The sequence below is a fragment of the Rhinolophus hipposideros genome (assembly GCF_964194185.1).
Source record: "Rhinolophus hipposideros genome assembly, chromosome: 16".
Classification (NCBI taxonomy): Eukaryota; Metazoa; Chordata; class Mammalia; order Chiroptera; family Rhinolophidae; genus Rhinolophus; species Rhinolophus hipposideros.
The window spans coordinates 60652776-60674328 of NC_138062.1; the positions used below are offsets into that span (position 1 = coordinate 60652776).

At 59.3% G+C, this 21553-nt stretch overlaps 1 protein-coding gene across 2 annotated transcripts; it reads left to right on the top strand.

Moving 5' to 3' along the window:
- Positions 1-1353: 1353 nt before the first annotated feature.
- EFNA2 (ephrin A2) lies at positions 1354-14086 on the top strand. 2 transcript variants are annotated; one of them, XM_081076652.1, is made up of 4 exons: positions 1354-1617; positions 10398-10711; positions 12325-12390; positions 12991-14086. In XM_081076652.1, the coding sequence occupies exons 1-4, from the start codon at positions 1475-1477 to the stop codon at positions 13110-13112; spliced, it is 645 nt and encodes a 214-aa protein (XP_080932778.1). In that variant the 5' UTR covers positions 1354-1474; the 3' UTR covers positions 13113-14086. The 2 variants fall into 2 exon arrangements, with proteins under 2 accessions (XP_080932778.1, XP_080932779.1); XM_081076653.1 differs by lacking the exon at positions 12325-12390 and having other exon boundaries at positions 12991-14027.
- Positions 14087-21553: the final 7467 nt, after the last annotated feature.

Sequence of the window (21553 nt, forward strand, 5' to 3'; positions counted from 1 at the left end):
ACAGAAACTTGTCTTGCGGGGATGGGGCACAGAGTGGGACAGGCCTTAAAGGACAAACAGAATTTTAATGGGAAGAGAAGGGGAAGGACTCCAGGTGGGGTATAGTCTGAACAAAGTGCAGGAGGTGTGACTGGCTGGCGGGGAAGTGTGGGCAGGAAGCTCAGGGGACCTGTGGCACATGCCCACAATGTTTCAGGGGTGAGTGGTTGGGGTGGGTCCATCTGATATCCCTGTCTTGCCTGGGCGAAGGTTAGTTAGCCAATCTTTGGCTTCTTATGATTCCTGGGAGTAGCTTCGATTATCCATCACTTGTGGACCTTCCAGTTCAAGAGCTCCTGAACACTGCACCAGGCCTGGGCGAGAGAAACAAACCCAGAGAGGTGGAACCTGGCAGGGCACCACTGGCATTTTCCAGCCAGCACTTGGTGACAGCATACCTCCATGAGCTCAGTCTGGTGAAGGAGGCTGTGGCATGAATAAGGACAAAACGAGGTCAGGCCCTCAGTTCCTTGCCCACAGTATGCCCCCAGGAGTGATCACTCTGAGTCCCCTGAACAGGTCAGGCGCTTTTACGCCTTTGCCTAAGCTGTGCCCTCTGCCAGAACGCCCTTCCAGTTCTCCTCCCCCTGTTGGACTTTTTTCCTGCATGTTGACTTAATCTGCTGAAGGTGCTGAGGTAGGGATTCCTGTTCCATTTCCCGGATGAGAAAACAGAGGTCCAGAGGGAGGTAACTGCCCTGGGGGGCCCCTGAAGAGGCATTAGTGGACTTTGTTCAGTCCCAGTGCAAAATTCTCTACCAGGTTGGATGGGAGGTACAGAGTTGTTTGGGCCTGGTTTAGGATTTGGGGTCTGGGTTTGAATGAAGGGATGAGATGGGGGTGAGTCATCTCTGTGCCTCCTGTTCCTCCCATGGGCCAGGCTCTGTAGATGGGCCTAGTGGCTTCAGTGGAGGCGACTGAGAGGAATTCAGGCACCTTCGGGTCAAGGCCGCGTGATGATGATGGTGATCGCTGGGGCAGGATCCTGACGATCTCGGCAGCAGGATCGGGGACACCGACCGGGACGAGTCTGGGACGCTATGGCCCCGGCGGGGGGCGCGTATGAGGCAGGAGCGCCCACACACCCCCGCTTGGCCGGGGCACGGCAGGAGGGGGCGCCCGCGGCCCTCCGACGCTCGGGCGGGACAAAGGCCGGCGCCCTGGCCCCTCCCCAGCGGGTGCGGCGGCGGCGGCCGGCGCTTCGAGAGTCCGCGCGGCCGGGCCGGCGCCCGGGGCAACCCCGGCGCCCCGCCCGCCGCCGCCTGACTTCTCGGCGCCTGAGGTCGCGCGCGCCCAGGCGGGGGCAGCCGGGGATCTCCAAGCGCCGGCGCGCCCTCCTCCCGCCCGCCCTGCGCCCGCCCGCTCGGCGGCGGCGGAGGAGGCGGAGACGGCTGGCAGGCGGCGGCCAGGCGAGCGCGGCGGCCGGACCGGGGCCATGGCGCCCGTGCAGCGCCCGCTGCTGCCGGTGCTGCTGCTGCTGCTCCTGCCGCCGCCGCCGGCGCCGGTAGCGCGCGCCGAGGATGCCGCCCGCGCCAACTCGGACCGCTACGCGGTCTACTGGAACCGCAGCAACCCCAGGTGAGCGCGGCCGCGGGCGGGGACCCGGAGCCTGGGGACCGCGGACGCCGCTGCCCCGGGCCCGGCCTCCCCGTCACGAGCTCCGGGCGCCCCCCACGCGCTCTGCCTCCCGAGTGGGGGCGCCCAGTTTCCGCGGGAGCCCCCAGGGAGTTCCGGTCCCCCAGAGTTTCAGGGACTCGCGTTCCTCGTGCATTCTCCCTCCAGGGTAGCCCACTGTCGTGCAGTCTTGGGGACTTGCGCCGTGCATGCCCCAGAGCGCCACCGTCCCCAGGAGTTTGGGGAACCCCTCAGGCACATTCAGAAGCGGTACAGCCTTAAGTTCCCTCCTGGACTTGGTAGACCCCTATTCTTTGGTCTCTCCAGGGAACCCCCTTTCGGAGTTGGTGGGGATCCCCGGAGACCCTGGCACTGAGCTGCCCCTGGAGATGGGGGGGCCACAGGCACATCCTGCCAGCGGGTCCCCAGATTAACTTGGGGAAGTTGAAATGTTCCTCCCTACTGACTCAGCGTCCACCTTTATTCCAGAAGGTCTTTGGTCCCGGCCTTGTAGGAATGGGAGACCCAAGGACCAAGGGGGTTTGGGGGCTCTCCCAGGAGTCTTGGTCAGGTAGTACCCTTTCCCCATCCTCCTAACACTGATGAGGAAACTGAGGCACAGAGGGGCTGAGCAGCTGGCTCAAGGTCATGGCCAGGGAGCAGAGTTGGGGCAGGGACCCAGGTGGCCTTGTGCCTAGCTTGCCACGCCTGGCAGAGGTGCCCCACCCACCTGCCCACACAACATCCTTAGACCTGGGTGCTGAATACAAATTGGAGGGCAGCAGAAGCCCCCGTTAGATGAAGCGAGAAAAGTTTGCTGGTGATTGACCACATCTGCTGGGCGGTCCCTCCCTGGGCCTCCAAGGCTGGAGTGGACTGGGTGTCCTGTGGGAGATGGGGCTCCAGGGTCCCGAGACTCTGGAGTCTGCCCTAGCACTCAGGGTCACACCGCATTGCCGTGGTGGCTGGGCTCCACTCCCTGCCCTTTTGCCATGGGTCACTTTCTGTTTCCAAGCGCCCGCTGAGCCACCCTCCAGAGCCTGCCGTCTCCACACCCCACTGTCCCCTGCCCTACTCCATCCTTGGTCCTCGGGCGGAAAGTTGCATAAAGGGTGGTCTTTGAGTCAGGCTCTGGGACAAGGGCAGCCAGTGTCCCGCAGCTGTGGGGGCAGGGAGCATGCCCAGACACCCCCCTCAGTTGCCCAGCTGCGGGGTCGGACCCCGGGGCCCAGGGCAAAGACCCCACACCAAGGAGGGACAGCTGGGCCACGGCGGAGTCAGTCCCCTGCGCCACCCTCCTCGCTGGTCATATGTGGGTTTGATTAAGGCTCTTCCCCGCTGCCACCCGAGCAGGGAGCCCAGCGGGCAGTGCTTCCCAGCCCAAGTTTTTGGTTTCAGCTCCGGAATCCCTGTCCCAGTGTGGCCTGTCCTTTGTTCTAGGGCACACCAAACACGGAGACTGGAAGGGGGTCATTGGGGCTGCCCGCTGCCCCACCTGCCACAGGGCTATGCTGCCAGCAGGATCCCGTTGGGGGAAGGAGGCACCCCATCCTGGCTCTGCTGGCCATTCGTCCACCTCCTGTTGCTGACCTGACAGCCCTGCTCTGACCAGCCCCCCAAGCGATGGCCTTGCTTGTCTGGCCATCAGGGCCTTCTCCCCTCCCCTCCTCTTCCTCTTCCTCTTGCCTAGGGCATCCCTGGTGGGAGGTGTCCTCCCTGATATCTTGTGTTGGGGTTGGGGGCCTAGGTGGATGCAGAACAGATCGGGGCTCCATACACTGCTGAGGTTGAGGGGCTCTGCCAGAGGGGCCTTGGCCCCTGGGGACCCCTTGGGAGGTTTGATGTCCATGAGTGGCTGGACCAGAACCTGTGCCTGGTGACGGGATGTGTTGGGCACAGGAAGAGGGGTGGCATTGGGCTTCAGGGTCTGAGGACGCCCAGGAATGGAGATTTCCCAAGGGCACCCAGTCTGGGGACCATGGCGCACAGGAGAGGTGCAGACTTGGAGCATGAGGCAGCCCCAGGGACAGAGAGGAGAGAGGGGCCTGGATGGGGAGGGACAAGGATGGGGTCAAAGCAGGAATTGGTGGTGGCAGTCAGAGGAGGTGGGAGCTGAGGACAAGGGGGGGGTTGTGCCTGAGACGGGCGCACACAAAAGACACTGTAAGGAAGGGGACAGAGCGAAGGCTAGGCAGCTCAAGTAGAGGACAGACAGGCAGTGGAGGAGCCCAAGGGACCACTGTGCTCAGATGGGGATGGACAGGCACTTCGGGGAGGCCGGCCACCCTCGCCCGGCCAGGTCTGGTACCTGCACTGAGGTGGTGAATGGTGGTGAACGTGTGGCTGGTTCCCAAATTGTGTCCTCCTGCCGTGCACACTGGTTCCTGCACACACGGGCCCGCAGATGTCGCAGAGGGAGCCCTGTACTCACCACCCACTGTGTCACAGGGTGGGGCCTGGCACCTAGTCCAGCCACCCGGCCCGGCACCCCCACCAGCTGCTGTGCACCCACCGGCTGGCTGCTGCATGTCTCCGGACCAGGGTCCCCAGCCTGTTGCCCTCACCTGGCCACAGGCCGTGTGTGGGGCTGTATGTGCAGCTGTGTACGTGGGGGTTCCGGGGCTACAGGGTTATCTGTAAGAGTCGCTGTGAGTTCTTGTCCACACGTGTGGGGCTCCTAGGGGCGCTGGGAGGTGTGTGTCTGTGTGGTGCACGCGCTTGTCTGTGTGGCAGGGTGACCCTGGCGTGTTTGCACGTGTCAGTGTGATTGTGCCTGGAAGGCATGCATGTGGAGAGTGCATACATGTTTGCGGGAGCTTGTCTGTGTGGAATGTGTGGTGTCTGGGGGTACATGTGCATATTTGTACGTGGGGAGGATGTGTGTGTCCGTTTGTGGGATGCACACACGTGTGTCTTTCGCATGTTTATGCAAAGCACACATGTGTTTGCATGTGCAGCCCGGCTCTGGCGGACCCAGGGCCTCACTGGTGGTGGCACAGCTTGCTCTTTCTGCTCATCCTATTGGCTCTTCCTCCGACCCCTGGTCCAGGTGGATACCTGCCGGGGAATATTGCCAAGTCTCCGGGGCCCCATGCTGCCCATGATGCAGAGGGGCCATCAAGGTTGAGCGCAGGCACCACGCAGGGCACCAGCCATCCCCAGAGTCCCCACCTGATTGGAAGACTGCAGCCAGAGTGGATCCAGCAGTGCAGACCTCGCTGCGAGCTCTGGGCTTGGCGCTCACCCCAACCAGGCATCTGGGGCTCCATCCACCTTCCCCTGGCCCCCCCAGTCCAGATTGCCCAAGGGGCGGGCAGTGGCCATGTTCCCCCTCAAATGGTAGGTGGGAAAATGGGGACTCGGGGGGCTGTTGCCGTGGTGGTGTGAGGGGTCTGGCTCTGAAGGGGCGATGCCACATTTTGCCGCATGAGGCTTTTTTGTTTTGTTTGAAAGAAGCTTGTCCACCCGCCTTGGGGGTTTGGCGAGTTTAGACAGTGAGATCCGGTGGGCCTGGGGACTTGGGGCCGGAAGATGGGGTCCGGGGACTGCGGGGAGGCTCCACTCAGATTCGTGGGTCCCGGAACCCTGGGTGTGACCTCCAATGGGTGGCTTTGCTGCTTGGAGTTCCCATGTCTCCTCTATGAAGTGGGGGCCAGCAAGCTGCGCCCCTCGCAGATGGCAGCAGGGCCCACTGTAGATGGGCCAGGTGTAGGCATGGCCTGCTCCGAGGGCCTCAGGGGCACCCCACAGAGGGGGAAACCAAGGCAACTCCTGTGGGAAAGAGGAGGGGCCTCCAGGCTTGGGGCCCAACTCCCCAGCAACGTTCCAGGGTTGAGACGGCAGTGCCGGAGGAGTCAGGGGCTGAGTGAGGTGTCATGAGCCGCCCCCGCCTGCCAAGGGCCTGGGCTCTGTCTGTTCGGATCTGAGCTGGGATGTGCAGGCCTCCTGGGGTCTGATGGGCCGGCAGTCCTCCTTGCCCCAGCCCCGGTCCCTCCCCACCGTGGACCACCCTGGGTGGCCTCAGCGGAGGAAGAAACCAAGGATCAGGTGCAGAGGCCTGGAGCCAGCTGTAGACTCAGCCGGATTTGGCCTCCACCTGCCTGGGAGCTGGGCCGGGAAGGGGGCTGGTGTCTCCAATCTCTGGGCCCCGCAGCAAACTTCCCCACGAGGTTCACAGGTCCCTGGGGTCATGAGTGGAGGTCCTGGTTGTTCTGGGGGTGGCAGGTGCATTAATGGGGGTCTGGAAGGCAGTGATGCCCTTGCAATGGATGTTACGACGCCCCTGAGCCAGGCTGGCAGGGGTCCTATCCCCTGAGCTAGGTTTCCTCCGTGAAACCCGCTTTCCCTTTCCCTCCTTCTCAGGAATGGGTGGCACGACCCACCATGCCCCATAGTGTCCCTGTGGGGATTTTTCTCTTTGGGAGATGGGTCCTGGGGGAGGGTTTGGCTGTGTCCCCCCAACCAGGTGGGCCACGCCGGGGGAGGGGCCAAGTCCCAGCGTGCCGCCCCCATCCCTAGACCAGTGCGTGAGCACAGAAGCCGGCAGGATTTTGCTTTTGCCTCAGCCAGACCCCACGCCCACCTGGCTGCGTGGGCCCTTGTGCCAGGGGCTGCATGCCTCGCCTCCCAGTCGGGTCCTGGGACCTTGGCTTTGAGGGGCTCTGTTCACCACACAGGCCAAGTTGCCCCCTCGCCCACCTTTTGGGTCAGGTGCCCCACGGTGCCTCCATTTTGCAGACCCGGAGAAAAGTGACTCATCCACGGCCACCGAGAAGCTGGGCACACTCAGGTGTCACCTCCTTTTCAAGAGGCAGCCAGGTCTGGGGCTGGCCGAGGAGTGTCAGGAACACTGTGCACACTCTGGAGGTGGGTGGGTGACCAAGACGTGTACGCGAGTGGACTATGCACTTGGGCCACGTCTTGCTGAGGTCAAGGCTCGGGAGTGGGGCTGACCCTGCGCCTCCTCCCCTACCTTTCACACACTCCCTGCCCCATTTCCCCCCTTGCTTCAGCTCTGGGGCCCCGGCATTCAGTGTGCCTCCTGCACCCACCAGGCCATAACTGTCCTTTCTGACCCTGCACCATCACAGGGCCCTAATTTTCCCTGACGTCCTGCCCAGCCCCCCACCCCCTGCAGGAGGAAGGCAGCCAGGCCTCTGATGGAGAATGTCTTGTTGGCCTCTCGAAACACTGGAGGTGGGCACTGAGGATTTGGGGCCTCACTGGGAGTGGCAGGCTCTGCCCCACTTGGGGGTGGGATGGAATCACATGACCCTGGCGTGCTGCCTACCCCACCTGTGCCTCAGTTTCCAGTCTGGAAAGGTGGCACAGCCCCCCACCCTCGTTTTGGGTGAGATCCCTAATTAGTTGCTTTGCTATTAGCGTCTAACTTGACAATTGCCCAATTGGATCTAATTAGCTGCTTGCTGGGTGGTTGCAGGGAGGGGGCAGCTGGCAAGGTTGGGGTGGCCTGGGAGGGCAGGTTGTGGAGCCCTGACAGCTGAGGGACCACCCAGGGTTGGGAGGGCTGCCTGGAGGAGTAGACATTGGCAGGGTGAGCAAGGTGGGGGTGAAGGTGTAGCTGGTGGGGCGAGGGGGGGCGGGGGAGGGAGGCAGGAGAGCTGAAAGCCTAGGGGAGTCGTCTGTCTGGGAAAATTCCCAAGTCAGTCATTAACCCCTTAGTGAGAATTTTGATCTCTATCTGCTGCTCCTGTGGAGTATTTGCATATCAGGCTAAGGCACCAGTAGAGGAAATGGAGGCTTTGTCTTGTACGCGCCAGGCTCCCTTGGTTTTAGGGTTGGGCCCCTCCCCCATGCATGCCAGGCGCCACCATGAACAGAGGTGAGGCACCCGCCCCTGGCTCCCCCGCCAACTTGGAACCAGGAGTGCCAACACAGCAAGGCCCATGCTATTTTAGAGCCAGGAAGGGGGAAAAATGGCCCACGTAGGCAGCAGCCAGCACTAGGGTGAGGGAACTACTCCTGGGACACACCTTCCTGGGGTCCTTGCACCCCCACATGGGGGCTGTTCTCTGCTCCCCACGTCTTTAACATCTCAAAGACCTTGAATCCTTGGCCTTTGTTCAATCATGAAACATTTATTGAGCCCCACTGTGTACAGGGGCTGTGTTGGTCATGGGAGAAGGGGCAGAGGAGGAAGAGGCCGACCCCATGGTCCAGGAGGGCAGGCAGCACGACTGTGTGGAGGTAAAACTATGATAACGTTGGAACAAGATGTGTGATGAGGTGGGCAGAAGCATTCTAGGCAGAGGGAACAGCATGTGCAAAGGCCCTGGGGTGGGAACAGGAACAGCCAGGTGGTTGGTGTGGCTGGAAGGGAGTGACCTGGGGGCAAAGGGCAATGAGGTTGGGGGTGTCAGGGTGACATGGGGCCTCATGGGACTGGGGGACTGTGTGTTTTATTCTGCATGATGGGGAGGGTTTTGAGCCAGGGGATCACAGGGTCTGATTGACATGCAGAAAAGTGAGCCCTGGATTTGGGGAAGTCTGGTGGTGCCTGGGCTTCCAGCCTCTGAGGCAGCAAAGTGGCCTCGGTCTCTGATACTTTCCAGAAGGTGAACTGGGAAGAGAGAATGATGGTGGCATCTGATGTAGGGGGAGGCAGGCAGGTCTAATGGGGGGACACAGGCAGAGGCGGAGGAGAAAGAAAGGGTCATGCTGTGGCCCCACTTTCCAGAGTCCATTGTGGTCTCAATAAAGGCTCTGTAGAGAGCCAGGCTCTCTTGTAGGCTGTGAGTGCATCCCCAGGCATCATGCCGGGGACGTGAGGGAAAACAGGCCCAGAGGGGTTGGGAGCCAGGATGGTGGCGCTTCCAGCCCAGCACCAACCCCCGTGGTCCCCCGTCCCGTTCTCTCCCACAGGCCTGGGCGTGGGCCTGTGCTGGGCCCACGGTTGTGTCCGTCATCAATTGGCTGACCAGTGGGGTTTCCAGTAGGGCTGGGAGAGGGTGAGAATGACTTTTCATAAAAGCCTGGAGCTGCTTTGCATCAGTTGAGCCCAAGGGGCTGGAGCACAGAGCCGGTCCATGAGATGCCCATGCCCGGCCCAGCGTGGGGCCACCCAAGTGATGGGCAGGGTCTGAGGCTGACCCTGGTCCCAGCCTGGCCCCCACTTCCTGAGTCTCGCTGCCAGACACATTTATTCTGCAATCACCCTTCCACTTCTGTGGGGGTGAGATGAGCTCCCCGTCCCTGGACAAACCCAACAAAGTGGAGAAGGGATTGGGGGAGAGTCTGCTCCCTCTACTCAAGAACTGAAATTCTGTGAGCCTTAAAATCACCACCACTCTAGTACTGGATGGGAAAAATGAGGCACGACTGAGCAGGGTCTCGTGCCTGCGTCATTCTCACCTCTGTGGGTCTCTGGAGCCCATGGCCCGGCCTGGTTCAGCATCTCAGGGGCAGCAGGGGGCCAGCCTCTGCCATCTGATAATCCGATCCCCCTCAGGTGCCCAGCTGTGCCAATCAGTGCACATGGCATGGGGGCTGAGGCAGCTGGCAGAGTGGGCACAGAGGCAGCGGCAGGGCTGCAATCCCTGGTGCTGACCATCGCTGAGCCTCAGTTTCCCTGCCTGTGCAGGGAAGGAGGAGACAGGGGCAGCTTGTGGGAGCCTGCCCTGCAAACCTCATTCTCAGGCCTTTTATGTGCTAATAAACCCCTTTCAGGAGGCCCCCCTTGTCCTTCCTTGGTCCGGGCCGCGTTTACATGATAGAGACCCAGGGGACCACTCCTGGGAGATCTAAGGGCTCCTGGCGCTGTAGCCAGAGGCGGTAATGGAAGGGAGCTGCGAGTCCCTCTCTCAGCTGACCTCTATCCTCACAAGACAAGGCTGGGTCATGAGGGCTCCCCCAGGAAGGGGCTTGGGCGGCTTGGGGGGGGTGGAGGTTTCAGGGCTGGGGGAATCTGATGGGGTGATCAGGAGCTGGGGGGGGGGCAGCTGCCGGATTCCCGAAGTTCCCGAGGGAGGATGCGGGACTCTGTGGGGTCACACAGGACCGACCCATCGTGTGGGGCTGTGGATCGAACCCAGGGTACCTCTGAGCTGGGCCGAGAGACGGAGGGCCTGAGGTGCTCTCTAAACCCTGTCACCTATAGGGAAACAGGCTAGGGGTTGGGGCAGAGCTTGCCCCGGACAGATCCAGAACACTGGCCTGCGTCCCCGCGCCTCCGTGGGCCTTCCTGGCAAGCGGATCTGCAGAAGGAAAACTGAGGAGGCTGAATGTGGTGGCACATTGGGGGGCTGTCTGGGGGAGGCGGGCGTCGAAGTCAAGCAGTGACAACACTTTTGGAGAGGGACTTCCTGCTGGGGTAACAGCCTGTGCTGGGCCTGTCTGCCGCAGAACGGCCCAGAAGTCGGGCGTGGGGTGCCTCCAAGTCACGTGGCACCAGATCGTTTGCATGTTACCCAGAATACCTGGTGGCAACCCCTCCTCCTCAGCGCCCACCACATTGTAGGCCCGGGGCTCGAGGAGCCTGCTGTGACCTGGAGGGGCGGGTGCCAGGCCGGGGACCATAGGCTCGCACCCTGGAACCATTCTATAGGCGGAATCCGCCCAGCGGTCTCCTAAGACCGCCCCCTGCCCCGCGCTGACCACGCCCCCGTTGGCCCCGCCCTCTCACCCTCCCCAAGCCTCGATCCCGCCTCCAAGCTGGATCCGCTCCTGGGTTCCCCATCACTGGCCCGGCTTCTCACAATCCTTATCCCCCGCGACCCCGCCCCCAGGTTCCACGTGGGCACGGCGGACGACGGCGGGGGCTACACCGTGGAGGTGAGCATCAACGACTATCTGGACATATACTGCCCGCACTACGGGGCGCCGCTGCCGCCGGCCGAGCGCATGGAGCACTACGTGCTGTATATGGTCAACGGCGAGGGCCACGCCTCCTGCGACCACCGACAGCGCGGCTTCAAGCGCTGGGAGTGCAACCGGCCCGCGGCGCCCGGGGGCCCGCTCAAGTTCTCCGAGAAGTTCCAGCTCTTCACGCCCTTCTCGCTGGGCTTCGAGTTCCGCCCGGGCCACGAGTACTACTACATTTGTGAGTGGGCGCGCGGGGTGGGGGCAGGCCGGGGGAGCCAGGCCGGGGCGTGGTCTCGGTGCGGGCCGGTGGCCCTGAGCTGGCCGCCTCTGCGGGGGGCGGGGTCAGTCCTTTGTATGGTGTCTTCACCCTGCCTGCAAGCCCCGAGGCGCCGCTGTCAGAGTCCCCATTTTGCAGATAGCGAAACTGAGACTCAGAGTGGGGCTGAAACCACACACATGACCTCAGCTTCTGGTCAGCCACAGGGTCTCTGGGCTGGGGGAGCCGATGGCCCCACCATCAGTCAGCCTATCTCACACTGAGACCAGGGCGGCCCACCCCCAATGCACTGAGGGGGGTAAACTGAGGCAAACGGAGTCTGGTGGGTGAGAGGAGCTTGGTCAAAGCCACAGGTGAGGGCAGAGCCGGTGTTCTGCTCAGCACATCCTGACCTGGGCAGGGGTCTCCTAGGCCCTCCCCCTGACACCCCCACCCTCCCACTCCTGGCCTCAGGGAAGGGACCCTGTTCTTGCCATTCCAGCTCCTGCTGTGTCAATTAAACTCTACAAAGCCCATTTCCTCCTTCTGTTCTATTTGGACTTTTCCTTTTAATTCAGGGAAGAAAGGGGTGGAGGAGGGGGGAAGAAGGTGTTTAAGTTCCGCAATGTAAGAAAAATTACATTTTCTTTCTGAGACAGGAGTTTCATAAAGATAATTATTGTAATTATTCGTCCTATCTCTGTGACGAATGTTATTTCTATTACGTGCTCTTTATCTTCATCTCCCAGAGTGAGGGGCTTGTGGGGGTGGGCAGAAGTGGTGGCCGCAGAGAATATAGGCTGAGAGGACAGGCGGGGACAGCTCTGTGGGTGGCTGCATCAGTCCACAAATGCACCCCACTGGTCCCATGGGGCCTCAGGCTGCCCTCCCCCTCCCTATCATCCCTGAGTCCCCCTCCCTCCTGACTCCTGGCTGATGCTGTGGCACCACCCCTGCCCTTGCTCCAGGGCACTTGCCAGGTGGGCCAGGAAGCAGGAGTAGTAATGGTGGCAGTTTAGGCTTGAAGACCACCGAGAGGTATGCTTCCACCTCCATGTGACCTCTGCTGTGTTGGTCCCTCCAAGAGAGTTGGAACCTGGATCCCTCCCAGGGTACCTGGCTTCCATCATCTCCCAGATAGAAATGATTCATTCCAAAGCATATACTGTGTCCCAGGTGAGCCCCAGACTGGGGAGACTTGCTGACAGGCGCCCAGAGAGCAGGACTTTGATCCTGTGTCAATCATTTGGTTACACTAACTTTTGGCTGATCAATTGAAAACAAACGTATTTTTATTCATCACCTTTCAATTTTGCCCTGTGCTGCTCTGGAATGAGATGGTGCTGGACACAGATACCCCCAGTCTCTAGGGTTAGGGTTCAGCAGCGGGAGGGTCAGGGGAAGTGTGAAGGAGGACTTCTGGGAAATAGGAGGCACTGTATCTGGGACTTTAATGTGTGATTAGGAGTTTTATGGGGAGATCCCCACTTGGAGTCAGGGTTGAGTCACCAGCGTGGGGAATGGGGTTACAGTGCTAGAAGGTCTCGGGCACCAAGAGCCCCCTGCTCCATTAACCCCCGACCCTTCTTTTCCAGCTGCCACGCCACCCAATGCTGTGGATAGGCCGTGCCTGCGTCTGAAGGTTTATGTGCGGCCCACTAGTAAGTGCGCAGGGGTTCGAGCAGGGTCCAGGCCCCCATCCTTGTGTCTTCATTGAGGACCCACCGAGTGGTCAATGGAGTCGAGGGATAGTCACGGTACAGCCTGGGGAGTCCCACAACCTCAGCAATAGCTGAAGTAGGCCCCTCCCCTGAGCCTCAGTTTCCCCATCTGCAAATCAGGACGTGTCAGACCTTCAAGAGTGAAGGTTGAAGCCCATGGCGGGCCCCCACCACTGAGGCCATAGCCCCTGGAGAGTGGGTTTCAGGGAATTTCCCCGAGGTGAACCAAAGGACCTGTGTTCTGAGCTCTTGAAACACCCAGAGATGAGGGGGCTCCCACAGCCTTGAGACTTTACCTGGGTGCCAGGCACACTTATTTGGGCACCTGCTATTGGCCTCGCTCTGTGCTGGAGGCACAGTCCCAAGCAAGGTAGACAGAAATCTCTACACCCTGAGGGGCAGCCAGGGTTGAGCTGGTTAATGAAGTTCAGGTCAGGAGAAGTTCTAGGAAGCAGGGAAAGCAGATGACGGGGGGCGGCCACTTACGGACGGAGGGACCTGGGCTGCCGCTCACCGACCATCCTGTCTCCGTGTCCCCAGATGAGACCCTGTACGAAGCCCCGGAGCCCATCTTCACCAGCAATAACTCGTGCAACGGCCTGGGCAGCGGCCAGCTATTCCTCAGCACTGTCCCCGTGCTCTGGACCCTCCTGGGCTCCTAGGCCCGGCCTGCAGGATGCTGGCCCCACCTGGCCGGCCATCTCCGAGACCAAATAGAGACGCCTGCCTCTCCCACGACTGGTGCTGCCCCCACCTGCAGGGGGCCATCCACCCACCCCAGGACCAGCCTCAGGGGAAGGGTGCAGCCGCAGACCCCAATGCCCAAGGGGGCTGGTGTCAGCATCGACCCTGGACAGGCCATCTCATCAGCGCCACTGGAGAGCCTGAGACCCTGTCGACGATGTTGATTTTTTATTTTAGTGTATTTTTCATGGTTGGATCAGAGACTTGCGTTTTTAATTTAATTTATTCCTTGCTGTTGCCAGTGACTTTAGGAAGGAAATAGAATGGATGGGGCAGGGTTCCCTGGTCCCCTGGGGGATGGGGATCTGGAACCTCTAGTCCATTTGTTGCGTCCTGGCTGGGAGGCCACTGTGGACCCCCCAGGTGCCCTGGGTCAGGCCAGCCTAAGGTAGAAGGGGCAAGGTGAGACCCCAGGACTGGTCCAGGTATCTGAACCCATCTCAGACCCCTGTCCCCCAGCCCCACCCTCCTCATGCCTGGTGATCGGCTCTCAGAGTATTTCACCAGAGGCCACTGGTGACTGGAGTCCCAGTCCCTCGGAATCACAGCACCCCACCCCATCCCCCAGCTTCACATGATTGTCCCCGAGGCCAAGAAGACATTACATTTCTGTAAATAGAGCCAGCAAGTATATACTGTGATTTATTTTTACTGTATTTCTGAGGGCGGACTGGACAATTTCTTTTTCCCCCCACCTCTTCTTGGGGGCAAGGGGCTTTTATTTTAGCAGGGGGGTGGGGTGGGATGACTTTTTAGAGTAGAAGCTGCACTTCGCAATAAGCTCGTGCGTCTGTCAGACCCCCCCTCCCTCTACTCTAACTAATAATGTTTATAAGAAAAAAGAAAATAAGATAAAACAAAATGAAATGAGGGGTGAGACCACCACCAAGAGAAAAAGAAAAAGGAAAACCCCTCCCGAAGACACTTTAATGAAGCAAACAGTGCATTTATACAGATTTCATATTTCTACCCACCTTTCCTGATCTGTGTTTTATATATATATATATATATATTATATATATAAATATATATGGTGCCTGGCCGCTGGGAGACAGCCCGGCTTGCCAGCTGGGGAGTTTTTGTCAGCATGGGTGGTGGCATTACCACTCCTGGAGCTGACGACAAGGCCCCCCCATACCCCTGTCACAATCAACTTTGGATTCTGTATTTTTTTATAATAAAATGAGCATAAACCTCTAGGGTGTGCCTTTTTGTTTGGGGCTGGCGACCCTAGTTGGAGGGGCACTTTGAGCTTATCATTTGGGAGTCAAGTCCCTGCTAGGGAGGGGTGTCTTTGAGGAACATCTGGGGACAGTCATGACTGGTTCTTTGGTTCTGTGCATTGTTTTGGGACCAGGCCCTGGAATGAGCATTTTATGGGGCGCTGTACCTTTTCTTGCCATCCGTGGGCCTTGGTTTCCCTCTCTGAGAAATGGGAATGAGTCCTCTGCCCCCCTGGGGCTGCTGAGGGGTGGATGGAAGAGATGGGCTGGCTCTGAGTACACAGCAGGGGCTTATTAAGTGTCCCTCTGAGCACATGACCAGTCTCTTAGGAACCAAATTCTGTGACATCTCCATCGCCAAGCTCTGCCACTGTGTGACTCAATTTCCCTAACTGTTGCCTTTAATCCCTTTCTAGTTTTGCAAAAGGCATGTGTCAGTGGGTTGTGGGGTCCCAGGAGTATCCACCCCAGCCCAGCCCCAGACAGAGGCAGAGAGTCTGGAGACTGCCTGGTAGGGCTGAGGGACGGGTCCGCGAGGCAGCTGGGCCTTGGGCCACCCCCCGGGACTGCAGCATCTCCAGCAGTTTGCCGAGAGGGAAGGCTCTCAGCTAATGAAGTCAGCCGTGCTAGGCCTGGCGACAGGGGCTGCCTTTTAATGAGACCAGCCAAAGGCACAAAGACCCCTGTGTCCCCCGCCCAGCCCTGCTCAGTGACTGGGGTAGAGGATGCATGCTCCTGCTGAGCACCACAGAGAGAGACCCTAGGTCCCCCCACCCCACGTTGAGGACCCCAAAGGTCAGAGGGGGTGGCGGCCTGCCTGAGTCCACTCTCCCCGAGACCCCTTGCCCACACTCCAACCCAGCCACAGGGACAGGTGGCTGGAAGGAGAGAAATGCAGGGGCAATGGGGTAGAATCTTAGCAGCTGATTTTGATTTTGTTATTTAAAAAAAAATGTTACTGAGATATAATTTACATACCACACCATCAATCCATTTAAAGTACATTCCCACAACTTTTGGTATATTCACAGGGTTGTGCAACCATCTAATCGCAGAACACGCCATCACCCCCAGAAGCAACCCCATCTCTATGAGCAGTCACCCCCAGCCCCTGACAACCCCGAATCTACTTCCTGTCTCTGTGGACGTGCCTGTTCTGGACGTTTCCCAAAAGTGGAATCACACACTGTGTGGCCTTGTGTGTCCGGCTTCTCTCATGAGCCCCGTGTGTTCAGGGTCCATCCACGTTGTGGCGAGTGTCAGCGCCTCCCTCCTTTTCACGGCCAAATAACACTCCATCTCCATGTGTGGATAGGCCATGCTGGGTTTGTCCATCATCTACTGAAGTACTGTTGGGTTGTTTCCACCTTTTAGCTATTACAAGGATTTTTAAATTATTATTTGTTTTGTTTTAAATCAACATGACTGCCATAACTTTATGCAAGTTTTAGAAGTACGTCAGTAAGGTACATTTATATTCTGTGATATGATAACTACTTAACTATTTTTGAGCCAGTTTTAACACAAAAAGTAACCTTGGTGGGTAAATCCACAAATAGATCCCACCGCGGGGCCTTGGCCTGTGCTGTGCCCCCGGCCGGTGCAGCCTTTCTGCAGATCACTGCTGGGCTGTCGACCTCCCTGGCCAGTGGTGACTCACCCCATGCCCCTTGCTGTCAAGTCTCTGATTCCTCGGGTCTATTTGGGCATCACTGGGACCCTGTGCCTGGCCCACAGTCTCCCGTTGGACTTGTCTGCCACACGCAGACACTCTGCACAGTCTGATCGCACAGCCGCAAGAGCCATGTGCACTCCTGTAGCGCCAGACGCATTTGGGGCCCGGGTCTCTGCGGAACCACTCCTGTCCCATGCTGGCCACTCGTCACTGCCTCGGGCGCCACTATCAACATGCAGAGTGGCCAATCACTTCCGGGGCTGCACCGTGCACAGCTGGGGGCCCCGCGGCCCCCACCCCAGCCACAGCTGAGACCCCCACGCTGCCTGCAGGCCCCAGGGCAGCCTGGCTATCAGTATGCAGCCATTGGTATGCGGGTCCCGCTCTGCACCTTTTCTTGCCTGGAGGTTCCAGAGGAAAGTGATTTCCCTCCTGTGGCTGGTTACTGCTGCCTCTGTGCCTCACGATGAGCAGGGGGTCCGAGAGGCGGGGAGGCGAGTCCTGAGGTCCCTCCTGCCCCCCTGGCTGCTCCCATGGAGCCATGCCTCCCCTGAGACCTCGCCCCCTCAGGTCCGTGGGCGGCTTGGTGTGTGTGAGGGACAAGCCCCACGGTTACAGGACGGGCTCTCTGCACCCCTTCCCTCTAGTCCTCAGGATCTCCATCTACATCTCTGTTCCAGGAAAAGCTCTGGGCTCCGCCCCCTTGGGTTCCCCTACCCCTTGCTGTGATGGTTCTCATTTCCCCAGGACTGATGGGGACCAAACTGGTTTTTAGAGGTCTTATCAAGTCCTTTGACTATAGCCACAGAGCTGGAAGCCCCCACGTCTCCCCCAACTCAGAGGAAAGGCCACAGTCCCTCAGCCCCAGGGCTTGGTCCTCATCGAGTCCTATCTATTCCTCCCTCCCAACTCCTGCTCCCTGGGGGTCCTCCTACTCACTACTCACGGGGGCTCCCACCTCCCACCTCCAGACCTTTGCTTGGGCTGTGCCCCTCCCTGACGCACCCTCGGGCTTTCCTCAAACACCCCAACACACGCCCGCCCCAACCCCCTCCCTTGCCTCCTGGATATTTTCTTTTCTCTTTAGCATTTATTCACCATCCCTTAGGCATACCCCATATTTTCCTTATTTATCTTGTTTCTTGTCTGTTTCCTCTAGACTGTGAGCTCCCCAAGGGTGGGGGTATTTGTCTGTTTAGGTCACTGCGTGTCCCCAGTGCCTAGAGCATGCCTGGTACACAGTAGGCGCTCACTAAATGATCAAATGAATGAATGTTGTATATGTATTTATGTGGAAGCTGCATGATCAGAAAAGAGTATACTATGACAATTGCATTTCCTGTGCCAACGTCAGCGCCCCCAGCAAACATTTAGTGAGCGCCTACTGTGTGCAGTCAGTGCTGGGCCCTCCTTCGGTCTCTGGAGTCAGAGTGAGGATGGTGAGGCCTTCCCCAGTAGTCTCTGAGCCCCATGTTGGGGGAGCTTATAGGCCACGGGAAGAGGGCATGGTGCTGGGGACGGTGGTCCAGGTTGCAGGTGGCTGGCCGGCCAATGATGAACAAATAAAAAATGAGTTGGAGGCCAGGAACCCAAGGAGCCATAAATCACCACGAGATGACACATAGCCGAAAATTAAGTGGTCAAAACTGGGCTGGCATGACCTATGGGGCAGAGACATTGGGGATAGAGGGGGAACCCCTTCCATGCTTAGTTTCCCCTTGAAGCTGCTGGGCTGGTTCAGTCATTATTAGAACCATACGGGTGATGACCATTGGGGCCTGGTGTGGACCACAGGTGAGATGGGCCTGGAACACTGAGCTCAGGGCAGGTGGCAGGACCCACGGTAGCACAGAGACTAGACGGAAGGGCGATTCAGGTATCGTCCCCCAGACTTTCCGGAGGCTGAGGGGGGAAGGCCTCGAAGGCCAGAAAGGAAGCAGGCTGGAGTTTAGGAGGAGTAGACTCCAGGTGGGGGGCTGCTGAGCCTCAGGACTCAGGCTGCCCTCCCGGGGAGGCATCCAGGAGGCCACTGGACCCTTTGTGCCTCTCTGCACTGTTGCGGGACGGAGCAGAACGCCGCCTGAGATGGCTGAGCAGAGATGTGAAACCAGAAAGAAGGAAAGACTCCCAGGGGGCCACCCACCCAACAGCCCCTGACACCCCCCCCTTGATCGGGCAATGGAGGCCAAGAGGCCCAGAGAAGATTGATGGGTCCTAATAGACAATGCAGTCCATGGTGGGGGGCACCAAGCAGTGCTGGAGAACCCCTCTCCTGTGCAGGTAGGGAAACTGAGGCCACACCAAGCCCAGAGGTGGACCCTGTGAATCCAGGGTGAGCTTAGGCCTGGGTGGGATCAAAAGCTGGATCTGGGCAGGGCCTTGGGCAACCCCAGGACGATGAGACTGTGTCCCCCCAGCGCCCAGGGACCTGGCGGAGTGGGCCACCCTTCATGCCTTCTCCTCTAGGAAGCATTTGTTCAGCCCACCAGACTGTGTTGGGGACCCCGAGGCTGCCCTCTCTCTGAAGCTCTGGCTCAATTACATGAGTTTGGAGGTGTAGGAATTGCCGTGGTTCCAGTCTGGCCCCCAAGTGGGTTGTGTGGCCCCTCCTCTAGCTATGGGGCCACAGCGTTTGACTCCGGGGCTCGAGGTCCAGGAAAGTCATTCCGACAGGCTCACCCACCCAGGCCCCTCCGGAGCTCTAGCCCCCAAGACCACATTGATGGAGGTTGGAGAGGCTGCTGAGGTAGCCGGGGACATTATTATTGATTGTGCTTCCGTGAGCCCCTCCACTTGCCAAGCCTCCCCCACCCCCAGCTTCTGTGCTTATTTTCCTGACCAATTTCTGAGACCACTGAGGAGCTGCCCCTATTTGACAAAGGGAAACTTAGGCAGGCATCAGGCACGTGGTCCCAGCCTAGAAGGCGGCTGTGGGAGAGGAACAGGAGGCAAGAGGTGATGGTTCTGGCCCAGGGGCACTTGCACAGGGCGGGCTGGAAAGCCAGCCACTCACCTCGCACCCTTTTGGCTGAGCTAAGTGCTTAAAAGCTTCATGCGGCCACTGGGACCCCCGGGCAGGGGGAGGGCAGCAGGCTGAGGCTGTGGTGCCTCCCTAAAGAACCTGAGATGTGCGGAGAATCCGGGGAATAGCTGTGCCCCCCATTTCTGCCCCCTGCTCAAAGCCCTGCAGTGAGTCCTCTACGCCCAGGACAAGGCCCCCTCCTCCTGAAGGCCCAGTTCCTCCTGCCCCAACCTTCTCACTTGGTTCCTCCCCCAGCGGCCTCCAGGCTGGGCCTCCGCCACGGGAGTGTCTACCCTCCGCGCCTTTGCCCAGGCCAGTCTCCAAACAAGAATTCTGTTCCCTGAGCTCTTCAGGTCCCAGCTCCATGCTCGGGACCTCAGTTTCCCCATTTACAACAGGGGCATGAGCTCTGGTCTCAGGAGGAGGGAGTGGAGGCCTGGTTCCTTGCTACCACCCTTTTTGGCGAGCTGTGGCCAGGCTTCCTTCTCCCTCAAGGACGCAGTTTCCCCAACTGCGCAGTGTAGTACAAGGCGTGGGTTCCATCCCCTACTCAGCTTCTTTCTCCAGTGGGATCCTCCAGGGCAGGGCAAGCAGTTTCCTTTCTGGGCCTCAGTTTACCCTTCCCCAACACAGAGGAGACCTATCTGAAACCCACTGTACAGGTGAGAAAGCTGAGGCTGAAGGAGGGGTGGGCCAGCCCAAGGCTCCATAGCTGGGACCCCACTGTCGGTAGGTGCCTGAGCTGCCCCATGGGCATAGGGTGGGTGGGGAGGAGCTGGGCATCCCACCCCAGCAGCCCAGGTAAGTGACTCAGGTGAATCCAGAATATGTATTCTCATCAATAATGGTTCACTGTGGGCTCAGAGGAACCGGCAGGCCTAGCGAGGGTGCCTGAGGTGGTGAAAATTAGAGCCTGTTATTATCTTGCTGTGGGGGGCACCCCTGAAAGGGCCCTCCATGAACCTGCTCAGCAATGCCAAGCTAAGCCCCGGAAAGGGACAGTTTATGGCCCCCTCTGCACCTTTGCCTTGCCCGCCCCACAAAGGCGCACCAGAGTTACGGTTTGCAATATCACAGCCGAGTGTTAATGACGGCAGCTCCACTGAGTCGGCACACCCCGGGCCATTATTAGCAGTATTAATCATGCACGGAGCCCCGGGCTGCAGTTCTTGACTCCCTGTGGCCAGACTGGGAAACTGAGGCATAGAGAGGATTTTTTTTGCCCATGACTGAGGGCACAACTGCAGGCGCCAGACCCAGTGTTTGGCACAAGGTCTCCAGCCCTCAGAGAATGTTTGTTGAATGACTGAATAAGTGTGTTTTGTGCTTGGACTCCAAATCAAGTGCTCTTTCTCACCAGCTGGGAGAGGCTGGGGCGCTGGCCTCATTCTCCAGCCTTCCCTCCTCAGGCAAGGCACAGCTGTTGGGGGTGGGTGGTGGGGGCTCTGCAGGAGTCAGCCGTGCTGGCTGGCAGAGCTCTAAATTAAAATACATATATACACCAGATAAATAAACGTGGCCCACATCCTGGTGACAGGTGGAATTAAGTTGCCCTGTTGGGGACCTGGCAGCAACGGGTGAGGGGTGGGAGCATTCACTGACTTTCAGCCCTCTACCATCCATCCTCCATTCTACCCCTGAACATTCCGCACCCCTGCAGCCTGGTGGGGATATGGGAAGGCACGTAGAGGGCCAGGGAGTGAGATCTGGGGTCCAAGACCTGAATTGTGAGCCCCAGGGTCCCACAGGCCTGGGTTCAAGTGAGGCCAACTCCTTAACGAGGTGCCCTGGGTGAGTCGTGCGCTCCCACCTGAAACTGGGAGACCACGCCCCTCCAAGGGCTGTGGTAGCACTGGGTGTTGGGCGAGACCCACATAAGGTTGGAGCCCTGGCCCAACCCAGCCCCTCACTGGCTGGGGTTGGCAATGGATCTTTCTTGTGAGGGCCTGGCAGCTGCCGTCCTATTGGATGCAGGGGAGACACCATTCAATCACATGTGAAGGCCCCTGTGGGGCCTGCAGGGCTGTGGGGTCCTCCCTGGTCCCTTTCCTCCACTGGAGTCCCGGTGGAGAGGGGCGGAGGGGCAGGGCAGGGAGTTTTCAATTAAGGAGCAGCTAATCGCCTGGCTAGGGCCGTTCTGGGGCCCAGTAAATCTATTATGAAAAGCCTCTAAATGTATGTAAAACCGGTCTCAGACAATCGGGGATTAGGCCTCACGGACCAAGGCAAAGGCTGGCTGGTGGATTAGCAGGGCAAGGGGGGATGGAGCCTGGGGGGGCTGGAGGGTTGTGGGGAGCAGGCCCCAGGGGTGGGGCAAAGGGGAAGAGGTCTTCCTCTGTAGAGACCAACACCCATTTTCTAGCTGGGGAAGCTGAGACCCAGATAGGCCCAGACCCAGTACAAGGGGGCCTCTCAGCAGATCCCCGTCCAGAGTGGGCA

What these genes read in the sequence shown, in the direction of transcription:
- EFNA2 (XM_081076652.1), top strand. Translation starts at nt 1,475, where the DNA reads ATGGCGCCCGTGCAGCGCCCGCTGCTGCCGGTGCTGCTGCTGCTGCTC. An exon ending in TGGAACCGCAGCAACCCCAG is followed by an intron (nt 1,618 to 10,397) that starts GTGAGCGCGGCC and finishes CCCCGCCCCCAG; the next exon opens with GTTCCACGTGGGCACGGCGG. An exon ending in CCACGAGTACTACTACATTT is followed by an intron (nt 10,712 to 12,324) that starts GTGAGTGGGCGC and finishes CTTCTTTTCCAG; the next exon opens with CTGCCACGCCACCCAATGCT.